The sequence below is a fragment of the Actinia tenebrosa genome, unplaced genomic scaffold (assembly GCF_029948245.1).
Source record: "Actinia tenebrosa isolate PJP-AT-01 unplaced genomic scaffold, QUT_ActTen_1.0 PGA_scaffold10__47_contigs__length_13832649, whole genome shotgun sequence".
In the NCBI taxonomy this organism is placed as follows: Eukaryota; Metazoa; Cnidaria; class Anthozoa; order Actiniaria; family Actiniidae; genus Actinia; species Actinia tenebrosa.
In genome coordinates, this window is record NW_028292570.1 from 7713198 (window position 1) to 7725717 (window position 12520).

The window sequence follows — 12520 nt, forward strand, 5'->3', positions numbered from 1 at the left end:
CAGATCACAGTCAAGGAGCTAAATTGATTCAATGTCAACATCGGAATTGTCCTGGTCAATCAAGCTTTCATTCTCTTCATTTGCTTCATCAATGTCTGAGTCTAATGTCACTAAAAGGGGGTGGGTGTTCGTGTTCGTCTAACACAGAAAGCTGCATCTTGAGTTGCCCCAATCCTCAATTGTTCCTGGGTAGTATTATGCAAAGACAAATTGATGAAAGGATGCTGACATTCTTAGCAGGGAGATAAAAGCTATCAAAGAGCGATACCTGTACTTTGAGCTCGAAATAGAACAAGATAAGATTAGAAAGCCATTATTGATTAAGCAAGAAACTGAATAAATTAATGTTAATTTATCGTTTGCCTTCCTATTGCTTGTACTCGACTAACCTTTGGTGGGGGGGGGGGGGCGTCTATTAGAGAGGGGCGTTTAATAAATATATGAACGATTAGGGGGGGCGTCTATTAGATACAGGACGTTTATTAGAGAGGTCATTTATGGTATATATCTTTTTGAACTCCAATTTTTAGAATGTGTCCATTCAGATTTAGAAATATCAGTGAACATAAAACTATGAAATTTAAAGCAATTGCAAGAAAAATCTTTGATTTACTATGGTCTTAAATGAAGCATTTCGTTATATAAATACCGAGTTAGAAAATTCTCATGAGACTACTTTGCAAAGCGCCAAAGCGTGTGATGCCAGACATGACTTGATTACTTATGCTAAAAATCTGACTGGACTTTATGACGGAACTGGAATTAGGACTTTAACCGATTCTTATTGATACTTTCATATTTTACTGGGATATTTTACCAATTAGCTCCTACTACAATCAAATGGTAAACAGGTAAGATTTCCCTTTTGGGGGGCTGGGAAAATGGCATTTTATGCACTGGTAATCACAAAAAAAAAACACACATTGAAATGGGAATGAGATCGATTCAAGCAAAATATAATTTGAGATCATGGCACTTTAGGAGAATTCAGACTGCAAAATGATGTTAAGACGCACTCCCTCGGGACACTGTCCAGTTCCACACAACCCACTCTACCCTGTTACCAGGGTTAAGTCCCAGTCCTTTCTGGTACTTGCAAGGACCCCAGGTAACCCGGTTTACCCTAGTTATATAATTATCCATAAAATCAAGTTAGCAAGCTTTTTATTATAAACTAATAAACTAATAGCTTAAATACATATAGTAATGATATTTTCACATTTAACATGTTCTTTTCATAATTTATGCGAAAATATCAGTTTTTTGAAAAGGAGAAATATAGGTATTTTATGGATAAATATATGATAAAATTTTTTATTTTTTATTTTTAGACAGCCGCTTACTCATCAACCAAATGGAACACACAATTTTTAGGATACAGGATAAGCATTTGCATGACGGGAAAGAACTGTTGGCATATGTCTAAACAAGAATTGTTTAGGTATTTTAAAAGGTTTTGTGGACACAAACAACACTAAATATCTTAACTATTAAATCTACCTATCACTGTTTGCCCCCTTCAATACATCCTCCATAATCAATGATTCATTGACATTTCCTATTCATAACTTACCATTTTACTGGTAAATTTCCAAACAAACTGCTAAGCATACATACACAAAATATCCTAGTATGTTGTTTTGTTAGTAAATACTTACACTAACAACACCTTGCAGTGCTTCATCTTCAGCTTGCTGTTCTGCAGATGTGGTCAATACATCATCATATAGATCTACACCTCCACTATCAAGCTGATAAATCACAAGTATAAAACAAATTTACAAACACTTAAGGCACAAATACTACAGAATCCACCATAGTGTGGAAGTTTTGGGTAAAATATGCCATGGTCTCACCCACAAATATCAACATACTTCCACTGCATTCCTAAAGCCCAACGTAGTCAATTGATAAAAATCGATAAAACACTATCATTCGATATCCTTGATTGATTGATATTGATTGGTATTGACCAATCGCTAAAAATCAACATCACACTTTTTATTTCTATTGATTTTTATTGACTTCCTTGATTTATGTATTTTCAACTGATAAATTAATAATAGACGACTTGCACTAAGAGATCACGTGATCAAATCGGCCATTGTGGCTGGCATTCTACAGGATTTTAGCTATGCGAGAATGTAAAAAAAGATGGCGGATTCGGGTAGTTTTTTTGGTGACGAAAGGTAAGTTAGCACACTAAATAACTATAAAAATCCCCTTTTCTCGCAAGAAATATATTCTTAGTAGATATCTGAAGTGGATTTTTGCTATTAACTAGCCAAGAAGAGAAAAAAATATGGTATTTTTGCGATAGGATGTGAAGACCTACGAAGTGTTTAGTCTCGTTTTGCTGGCTTCATGACCTCAAAACATGCAATATTTTTCCTCTTCCTGGCGAATGAATAGCAAAATCCTACTTAAGATATCAATTAAAAGTATATTTCTTGCAAGAAAATGCAGTTTTCAAGAATGAAGTTGAAATATACTTTAAAAGTTTTGACAAGAAGTCGTTGTTTTAAGGTCATGAAGCCGGCAAAACAAGACTAAGCACTTCATAGGTTTTCACATCCTATCGCAAAAAATACCTTTTGATTTCTCTTCTTGGCTAGTTTATAGCAGAAATCTACTTTAGATATCTACTAAAAATATATTTCTTGCAAGAAAAGGGGATTTTTATAGTTATTTAGTGCGCTAACTTACCTTTTGTCACCAAAAAAACAACCAGAATCCGCCATCTTTTTTTACATTCTCGCATAGCTAAAATTCTGTAAAATGCCAGCCACAATGGCGGATTTGATCACGTGACCTCGTCTATTCAGTTGGACAGCTAAATCATATTGAGATCACAACACATAAATGCTCGAATGAAACGGTTAATTTATTTATTTTTTAAGGCATGATTGCTTATGTTTGAGTTGACACTTGCTGGCATCAACCAGGTTTGTAGGTCTTGCTCTTTTATCGAACTAAGGAATCTTAGATTCATCAGGTTTCAAATCAATATCAATAAACATTTTGATATTAAAAAAAAAAAAAATCAGGTTTCAAAACCCAACGACACTATGTTTGACAGAGGTATTCAGACACAAGCAAGTGGGAAGGTGGTGGGGGAGAACGTGTGTGAAAAATGACCAAAGAAAAATGATAAAAAAGAAAAGACATAGATAAATAAAATAAACAAACATCAAGGCAGTGGGCGATTGAAATAATTGAGTGTATGAGACTTATGCGAGTATAATATGGATAGGTATCGTAGATAGGTAGCAAAGGTAAGCAAATTGTAAAGTACATCGTACAATGCATATTGAATTGAGAATAAAAGCATTTCGAGTAAAGGCAATGTTACGAAACATGAGATCACGTGTCTCGGCTGTGTGGTGGGGATCATAATATAGAGATTACTTCATGGAAAGCGTGCACGTACAGGATTTTCACACGAGTTGGTAAAGTATCTGAAGCGAACGAGTGAGATTTCAGATACAAAACCAACGAGTGGGAAAATCCCGTATGAAGCGCTTTCCATGCTGTAATTTATTTATTTTATACATACTGAGATTTTGTTGTTTTTATTCATTCACTTTTAATGCATTCTCTAAAAAAAAAAACTCCTGTATTTTAAAATTCCCTTCAAAAAGCTAAAAGCTCCAAAGCTAAATGCAACAAGTTTTGACACGGGAAAACGTGTCAAATGTGCTGTGCACATTGGATACTTTGAATAGAGTACAAGACTATTTGGGATTTAGTCATTGTAAGACAGAAGAAAGTCCGTGGATTCGGTTTGAATATTTTTTTACGGTCAAATTGAACCAACATAAACGAGTCTTGTTCACAAACCCCAAAGCAAGCCTCCGTCTCTCTGAGAACCAGTGTTATGGTGGCTCCATCGGCTTAAAAACACCACACAAAACATTATTGAACAGAAGATTCTCCATCTACAGAAAAAGTTTGGTCTCAAAAATTTACCTCAGAATACCCTGCGAGCAGAGTCTCCTTTACCTTCCCCCGAGTGAGAGAAAGGAAAGAAGACTCTTTCCTTTCTCTCACTCGGGGGAAGGTAAAGGAGACTTTGCTCGCAGGGTAACCTCAGAATGGAAATATTACGAAAAACATATCTCTTTCCCTACACTTCTGCCCAAACAATATGGCGTCGGAAACCGTGAAAGGAACTATAAATAAACTAATATAAAACTCGTGTGAGTACTCTTTTATGTAAATTATGACACAGTAAATTCCTCATCCACCCACTCGTTGAAGGTTTATGTGGTTAACTTTAAGCAAAGTTAACTGGGAGTGGAGTGCTGGCCAGCGGTGTGAGACTTGCGCATGCGCAGTTGCTGCCTAAGGCCTCGTGGTTGCTGTAGCTGAGTTGCTGTTAGCCATTGCCTTCATATCGCAGGTTTTGCTTCTGGTTTATACGCCTTTTTTCAAGCCATCCTTTCTCAATCCTTATTGTTAGTGGTTCTTCCAGCGTTTCGACGTCTATTTATGATCGTCTTTCCATTGTTCCTTGTCCTCGTGTTAATTGTTTGGTCGATAAAAAAATGCCCCGTAACACACGCAATAGCTTGGACAGCATGGTTCCTACCTCTTGTTCTTCTTCGCTGGCTCCTCCAGTTTCGGTTGAGTCGGCTTGTAATGGCGTCCCTACATCTACTGCGCCGTCTACTGAGTTGGTTACATCAGTAGTAGAAGCTTTAAAAGCACCTTTGGCGGCCATGGTCAACTCGGCTTTACTAGCGGCAGGCGTTGCCTCGTCATCGGCGGGTTCTGGATCTTTGCCCGAGAACAACGAGGGTTCTTCGACGCCTCTGGCCAACCGTACTAACCAATTGGCCCAGACTGGCTCATCTATGCCGTGGACATCCATGGCCGGGTCGCCTCCTTCTTCATCAACTGCGTCTTCGGCTTATTTGCCTCCGCCATCTTGCTCAGGTACGTCTGCCTTATCTGTACCTTCATTTGTATCGCCTTTTACTCTCCCTCGGCCCGTAACTGTCCCAAGTGCCGCGACGTCGTCTTCGTCATTTTCGGCGCCGGAAAATTTCCTGGGGAACACGCCCCCCCTTAACCAGCCGTTTGTAGTGGGTCCTGGTTATTCTCCCGTTCCCTACAAAGTGGTGGCCCAAATTCTTGCCGGAAAATTTGTTCATCTTGAGGACTTGCTGCCGGAAAACATCTCCTCTCAAGAACCAGAGCCACAACTGCACTTCGATGGCCGCCTCATCCTTTGTAACACCGCCAAGGAAAACAAAAAGCAAATTTCAGATATTACATCTTGGGTGGAAGCTTTCACCATTTATTCTTTAATCGTCGGAAAATATTTTCCCAACTGCAAAGACGATTTGCTCAAGTACAAGCTCCTTATCTTGCGCACATACCGACAGTTTAGTGGCAGTGCATGGCTGAACTATGATCGGGAGTTTCGAGAATATGCTGCTGCTGAGAAATGCACAACGTGGTCAACAATGAATGTCCAACTTTACAGTTTTAACACTGCAGGTGCCCAGGTGCGCCCTCGAGTGGTTGCTTCAACTACAGCAGGGGGGAGGGAGGCCCAAGGTAGTTTGACCTCAAGGGTCCTTTGCCACTCTTGGAATGCTGGTCGGTGCATTGCCCCTTCTCCCGAATGTCGGTTCCGCCATGCTTGCAGTAGCTGCGAAGGGGACCATCGCAAGAGTGCATGCCCAGAGCCGATCAAGCCCAGAAATTTGGAACGTTCCCGCTCTGTCAATCCGTCCAAGGCCAAGCGCAGAAAATACCACTAAGCATGTGACTTTGGACTCAAGGCTGTGTTATTAGGTTCAGAGAACAGCACCATTTTAATTTTCATTCTAGTTTGTTGAATATCACTTAGACACTACATTGTGCGTCGAACTTAACGTACGTCATTTAATGTTGACTTAATCATTTATGGGGGCATTTGTTGATCTATTTATACATTGTTTCATAGGCACCAGCCTTCCCCTCCCTTCAGTTGCTGAAATTTCTTCTTTGAATTATGATAAATTCGCCCATGGCTTACAGAATCACCCCAATCGGCAATGGGTAGAATTTATACTGCATGGCATTAAAGATGGTTTCCAACTGGGTTTTAAGTCGTCTGTCAAGTTGAAATCGTCAAAGAAGAACAAAGCTTCAGCATATCAGCAGTCTCAAGTCGTTGATGTGTATTTAGACAAGGAAGTTAGATTGGGGCGGGTGGCTGGCCCCTTTGAATCCCCTCCCATTATTCCTCTTCAAGTAAGCAGTTTTGGCATGATTCCAAAGAAAGGTCAACCAGAAAAATGGCGTCTAATTTTTGACCTGTCCTCCCCATTTGGCCACAGTGTTAATGATGGCATCGACCCTGAGGAGTGCTCACTGCAATACATTAGAATTGACGATATAGTTAAGATGGGTTCCAAACTGGGTAAGGGGGCTATGCTGGCTAAGTTCGACATCGAAGTGCTTTCAGAAATGTCCCAGTTCACCCATCTGACCGACATCTTTTGGGCATGAGATGGAGGTCAAAGTACTTTGTTGACCTTGTCCTTCCCTTTGGTTTGCGATCAGCCCCCTTTATCTTTAACTCAATCGCCAATGCAGTGGAGTGGATTCTTCAGTCTAACTATGGGATACCTGACATCCGCCACTATTTAGATGATTTCGTACTAGCTGGACCTCCTAATTCAGCTTTATGTGCTAATAATTTAGCTATCGCTACATCCATTACCGCTGACCTAGGTCTGCCCCTACACCCAGACAAGTGTGTAGGGCCATCCACCTGCCTAGTAGTTTTAGGGATTGAAATTGACACAATGGCCGAAACTCTGCGTCTCCCTGCCGACAAATTTGCTGCTACCCTGGAACTGTTGAGAACTTGGTCTTACAAATGGTGCCACAAGAAACAACTTCAGTCGCTGATTGGTGTACTCTATCATGCCTCTAAGGTAGTTTGGCCAGGTCGCACTTTTCTTCGGAGAATGATTGATCTACTCTGTTGCTTCCGAAAAGACGATCACCCCATCCGCCTGAATACAGAATTCAAGAAAGACCTGAAGTGGTGGCTGGATTTCTTCAATCAATGGAACGGGATAAGTTTTTTCCTGCTCCCCTCACTACAGCCTCCACCTATGGTTTGCGTAGGGTCAGACGCCTCAGGAACACGGGGTTATGGTGCCTTCCTCGATTCTGATTGGTTCAATGGCAGGTGGTTACCTCGGCAAGCTTCCCTCTCCATTGCTTACAAGGAGTTATTTCCAGTCGTACTGGCAGCGCATATCTGGGGTCACGGTTGGAGAAAGCAGCGTGTTCTGTTTAAGGTGGACAACGAAGCTGTGGTAGCAATCCTAAATAGCAGGACTTCCAGAGACTCTTCGATCATGGTTTTACTCCGAAGCCTTCTGTTTGCAGCAGCCCGTCATGGCTTTTCCTTTTCAGCTGAACATGTGGCAGGTATTCGTAATGGGATAGCTGATGCTCTTTCTCGTTTTAATATGCAGGTCTTCCGTTCTCTGGCCCTGAACGCCAACCTATACCCAGCAGAGGTCCCAGCTCAGCTTCTGTCTTCTCTGACATTGGTTCTCTAAATAATCAGTGTTTGGTCTATTTATCTGAGGGTTTAGCGCATTCCACCCTTCGCTGTTATTCTACCGCCCAAGAGAAGTTTGTCAACTTTTGCTACCAAAGTGGCCGCTTATCCCCATCAGGCTCACCATGTCCCACAGATGAATGGACCCTCTGCTTATTTGTGACAATGCTGGCCGAGTCGATGCGTCATTCCTCTATAAAAGTTTATCTGTCAGCTGTCCGTTCCCTCCATATTGAACAAGGTTTCGATGATCCACTTCAGAACTGCTTGCGGCTCCAAAGAGTGACAAAAGGCATTAAGCGAACCCAAGGCGTCGCCTCTTCTTCGTCTAGACTTCCTGTTACTCCAGAGGTCCTGAGAGTAGTACACTCTGGCTTGGTTCTATCTTCGTTCAATGACTGCATGTTTTGGGCTGCTTGCTCATTGGCTTATTTTGGTTTCCTTCACTCAGCCGAATTTACTTGCCCCTCGCTTAAAAAAATTTGATCCAGATGTACACCTGACTGTGCAGGACATAACCGTGGACTCTACAGGGTCTCCTTCTTGCTTAAGACTGTTCATTAAAGCCTCAAAAACGGATCCGTTTCGTCAGGGTTGTCATGTGTATGTTGGTCGCGGATCATCATCCCTGTGTGCTGTGAGAGCAGTGCTGAACTATTTAGCATATCGTGGTAATCTTCCAGGCCCACTCTTCCTGCTGGCTGATGGTCAGCCACTGACTAGGCAGCTGGTCACTGACAGACTCAGGGCTATTCTACAATCAGCAGGTGTAGCTGGTAACTTTTCAAGCCATAGCTTCCGTATTGGGGCCGCAACTACAGCGGCTCAAGTGGGTATACCAGATCATTTAATCCAAGTCTTGGGCCGTTGGAAAAGTGATGCCTATAAACAGTATATTAGAACTCCTCAGCAAGTAATCATTAATGCCTCTGGTAAACTTGCTTAGTTTTGGTAAGTGGAATCCTTTTAGCTTGGCCACCATTTGTACATTGTCAATATTGCCCTCATGCTAGCCATTGCCACCTGGGTTGAGTCGCGTACACCACACTACCTATGGATGTTGTGTCTGCATGCGTGACAACTGGAGAGGCAGCGACTGCTGGTGCTTGGAGATGCAGTTTTGGGTGTTGGTCGGTCCCATGGCTCCTGCCACGGGTCGACCAACTCCAAGCACCACACTAAATGCTTGGAGAGGAGTAATGGAGGTTGACCCGTGGCTTGGTTGCCATGGTTACCTCTTGCCAGCTAGTTGCCATCGCCTACCGCTTTGCCAGGCACCTACTCTCCATCGTAACGACAAGTTAACGGCATGAAAATCCCTTTTTCATAAAAATATTTGACTAGAAATAGATACGTTTAGCTAACCAAAACAAAAATTATTACTTTAGTTAATACAATAACATATAACTTGTGCGGGTACTGTTACTAAAACAAGGAACGGCCTGAAACCACCTGAAACCACCTAAAACGACCTGAAACCATCTTGAAACCACCTGAAACCAGCCAAAACATTGAATCTCCATCGAGTTTGTCGTCCAGTTTGTGTATTTTATTGACTTTTATCGATCGATCAAGTGTTTGTTTTCCTTGGAAGGGATGTATTTCATGGTAGAATGTCATATAGTCGCTCATACGTATAGTCTCCCATAGAAGTATTCCACACTTATACCTCGTATAAGATGTACTTGTAGTATTTCCACTCAGAATCAAAGACATGTTTTTCTGTTGTTCGTTTGAGATAGCACTGTAATTCACTGATATATTCATTAAGCTCTTCTGCCGGGATTTCCTCGACTCTTCTCGTTTCATTTTTGGAGTCGAGAAACTCAGTAGGCAAACTTACATCTCTTTGTGCCTTCGAAATAGTGTTTCTGGTTTTTTTTTTGGTCTTCGATAAACTTGTCTATAGGTTTGCCTAGAGACACAAATCTTCTTGATTGTTCAGCCATCCTCACGAATATCTCCTAGCTCTTGATTAGATAAGTTTAATTTGAACTATGAACAACTCGCATACACTGAAAATAACTGAAAGCTTGTGCTCAACAAAGCTACCCGTGATGGCCGCAAAAACACAGTTCACCTCAACAGGGGTTTGCGATTGGACGAAACACTTTTTTCTCGCATGACAAATCGTTTCGCCTCTCTGATTGGCTAAAAAAATTCACGAGCTTGTTTTTCACACAGGGAAATTTGATAAGAAAATCTCAGTATGTATAAAATAAGTAGAGTATCCAAATAAGAAAGCTCTGGGATAGTCGTTCGATCTATAGTGTTTAACATCAGGGGTTAAGACAAAAGGTAAAGGTCAGTATTCCACCTACATGTTCCAAAACTTCTAGCGCCAGAAGCTTAACCCTAAGTTAAGTTTCGTAATGTTGCCTTGACTCTATGCGCTTTTATTCTCAATTCAATATACATCATACGATGTACTTTCTCATTTACTTTACCTTTGCTACCTATCTACAATACCTATCCCTATTCTACTCATACAGTCAATGTCATTAACGTTGTCCACCGAAAAAAGACATTTAGACATTTATACTAAAAGAAATATCACGTGTTTCCTCTAATGTCCTGGTGTAAAACAAACGCTGAAATACCATTCTCCATCTTAAATCCTCACTAAATGGTCGGGGCATTCTGGATTTTCGATTCACGAGTTGAATTTTACATTTAAAGTTCAGGCTGACACACATAAGGCAAAGAATACATAATGAAACACTTGATATTCCTTTTATTCTAAAATGTGTAAATGTCTTTTTTCGGTGGACAATGTTAATGACATTGACTGTATAAGTCTCGTACACTCAACTATTTCAATCACTGACACCCTTGATTATTTTATTTTATTTACCTATGTCTTTTCTTTTTTATCTTTTTTATCATTCTTATTATCTATGTTTCTTCTTTTTTATCATTTTTCTTTAATACTTTTTCACACACGTTGCTCCCCACCATCTTCCCCCTTGCTTGCGTCTGAATACCTGTGTCAAACATAGTGTTGTCGGGTTTTAATACCCATTAAATCTATGTTCTTAAACTCAATAAAAATCGATATCACACTTTTTATTTCTATCCATTTCTAACGATTGCAATAGAAATTGATAACAACCTCGTGACTTTTATTGACATTGATTTTTATCAATTGACTATGTTGGCTAAAAGCATGTGCAGCTTTGAAAGATCTTGATTGTTTCTAAGTGTTTCAATTGTTTGAATAATCCCCATTTAAAATACATTTTTATATTTATTTCGAATTTGCTTTGTTATTTTTCTTTGTGATTTTGCAAAACGTGGATTAAAAAGGCTCCTAGTTTGCTCTCGTATGCTCTTTTATCGAACCGCCGCTAAGGAATGTAGACAACAATTTGTATGTTTTGAGACATAACATGGCTGTTTCAAATCATTATTTTAATCCGCTGACCAAAAGTATGGCTGACGCTATTCTTGTGTAAAACTATATATCATATTACGAGAAGCATGGTTTCGAAATTCGACTTCTTCCAAACAAGAAGGGATCGCTGATCGTGAAGAAATTATTTACTTTATTCGTGAATGATATCAAATGCATGGTATTTGTGTCTAAATGATCCAGAAAATAAAGGAATGACAAGGTCTATAAATATTGTCTGGGAAAGCGAAGACCTCACTGGAAACAGTGACAGCGACGAAACTCTCGATTATGAGAGCGAATAATTATATATATACATAACAAAAATAAGTAAATAAAAAATTTAACTTCTACTAACAAATCAGTTTATATATCATACGATTATTTTTCTATTTCTTAAGTGTATCATATCATTAACTTGAATTTCATTTACATATAAACATGTACTAGTACATAAGATGATTGTGAATGAGCAATAATATCACGTCAAGTATATACAGTATACTGTGCGCAACAAGTTTGAGAAATTGATGACACATCTATTCGTACAATCTGTTCAGATCTTTTCAAAAAGACCTTTTCTATGGGTTAAAGGTCTTGTTTTCTAAGATAAGCTTTCGCTAGAAGCAAAACACGGCATTAAAATTTGAAAAACATTGCATATTTTGGCACTACACGGGCTTACCCATAAAATCCCGCCTCGATACTGGGAGTTCCAAGAAGCATGGAGAAAAAGTCTCCATGTTAGCCCACAGAACAATTTTTCAACTTCAATCTCCGACCTCTCTAGAAAATGTAGGTCTTCTAGTTTATGCGAACTCGCTGCGCCCGATCTCCTTCTCGATTCAACCAAGTTTAAATCTCTTCGCAAAATTTGATCGGCTTTGATATTAAACTATTTACCATATATGGTAAATAGTTTAATATCAACTCGCAACAATCTTTGCACATGACATCTAGCATACATTGCTAATTCTGGCATTTGAAATAGCCGTGATAAAATGACAATGTTTGTGGGACAATGGCATATTTTTTTTCTTGTGTTTCCACACTATGGTGGATTTCGTAGTAATACATTTTCATTGCTTGATAACTAATATATTTTCCCTCATTTTGAAATTAATTGAAAAAAGCTTGAAATATAATACAACTTAAGGTTGGTGGCTACTATTGTCAGCGCACACACTTACTGCGCATCTGCATCGAGGGATTCCCGCGGGTTTTAAAAGCAAAACACTCAAAGGTACAGAAAACATCGGCCTTGGAAAAAATTAAGACCAAGAACAACAGCAATAACTATTATTTATGTAGTCAAAGGTGTATCACAGAGTAATTTTCAAGAATTCAGGTGTTTTTGGCAAAAATCATATGTTTTTACTTTCTAGAAAAGGCAGTTTCAATGGCCTCGGATCGGTGAATAATAAAATAACTTTTTCAATGTTTCCATACAGATAAGCTTAGTTTGTTTTAAAGTTAAATGAAAATTGAAAAGGAATCACACATTACACCAAATATCAGCCATTCATTTAGCTTTTCCTGCGAGTACAATTACA

At 39.6% G+C, this 12520-nt stretch overlaps 1 protein-coding gene and 1 pseudogene across 2 annotated transcripts in view; one reads left to right on the forward strand and one right to left on the reverse strand.

Moving 5' to 3' along the window:
* LOC116300745 (cleavage and polyadenylation specificity factor subunit 6) overlaps positions 1-12520 on the reverse strand; it is a 39147-nt gene that overhangs the window by 26117 nt on the left and 510 nt on the right. Inside the window, exon 2 of one of the 2 annotated variants that reach the window (XM_031709667.2) lies at positions 1659-1751. In XM_031709667.2, the coding sequence (XP_031565527.2) occupies positions 1659-1751 (93 nt within the window). The remainder of the gene's footprint in view (positions 1-1658; positions 1752-12520) is intronic. The other variant, XM_031709668.2, reaches the window with a different exon arrangement.
* LOC148912929 (uncharacterized) lies at positions 7742-8900 on the forward strand (annotated as a pseudogene).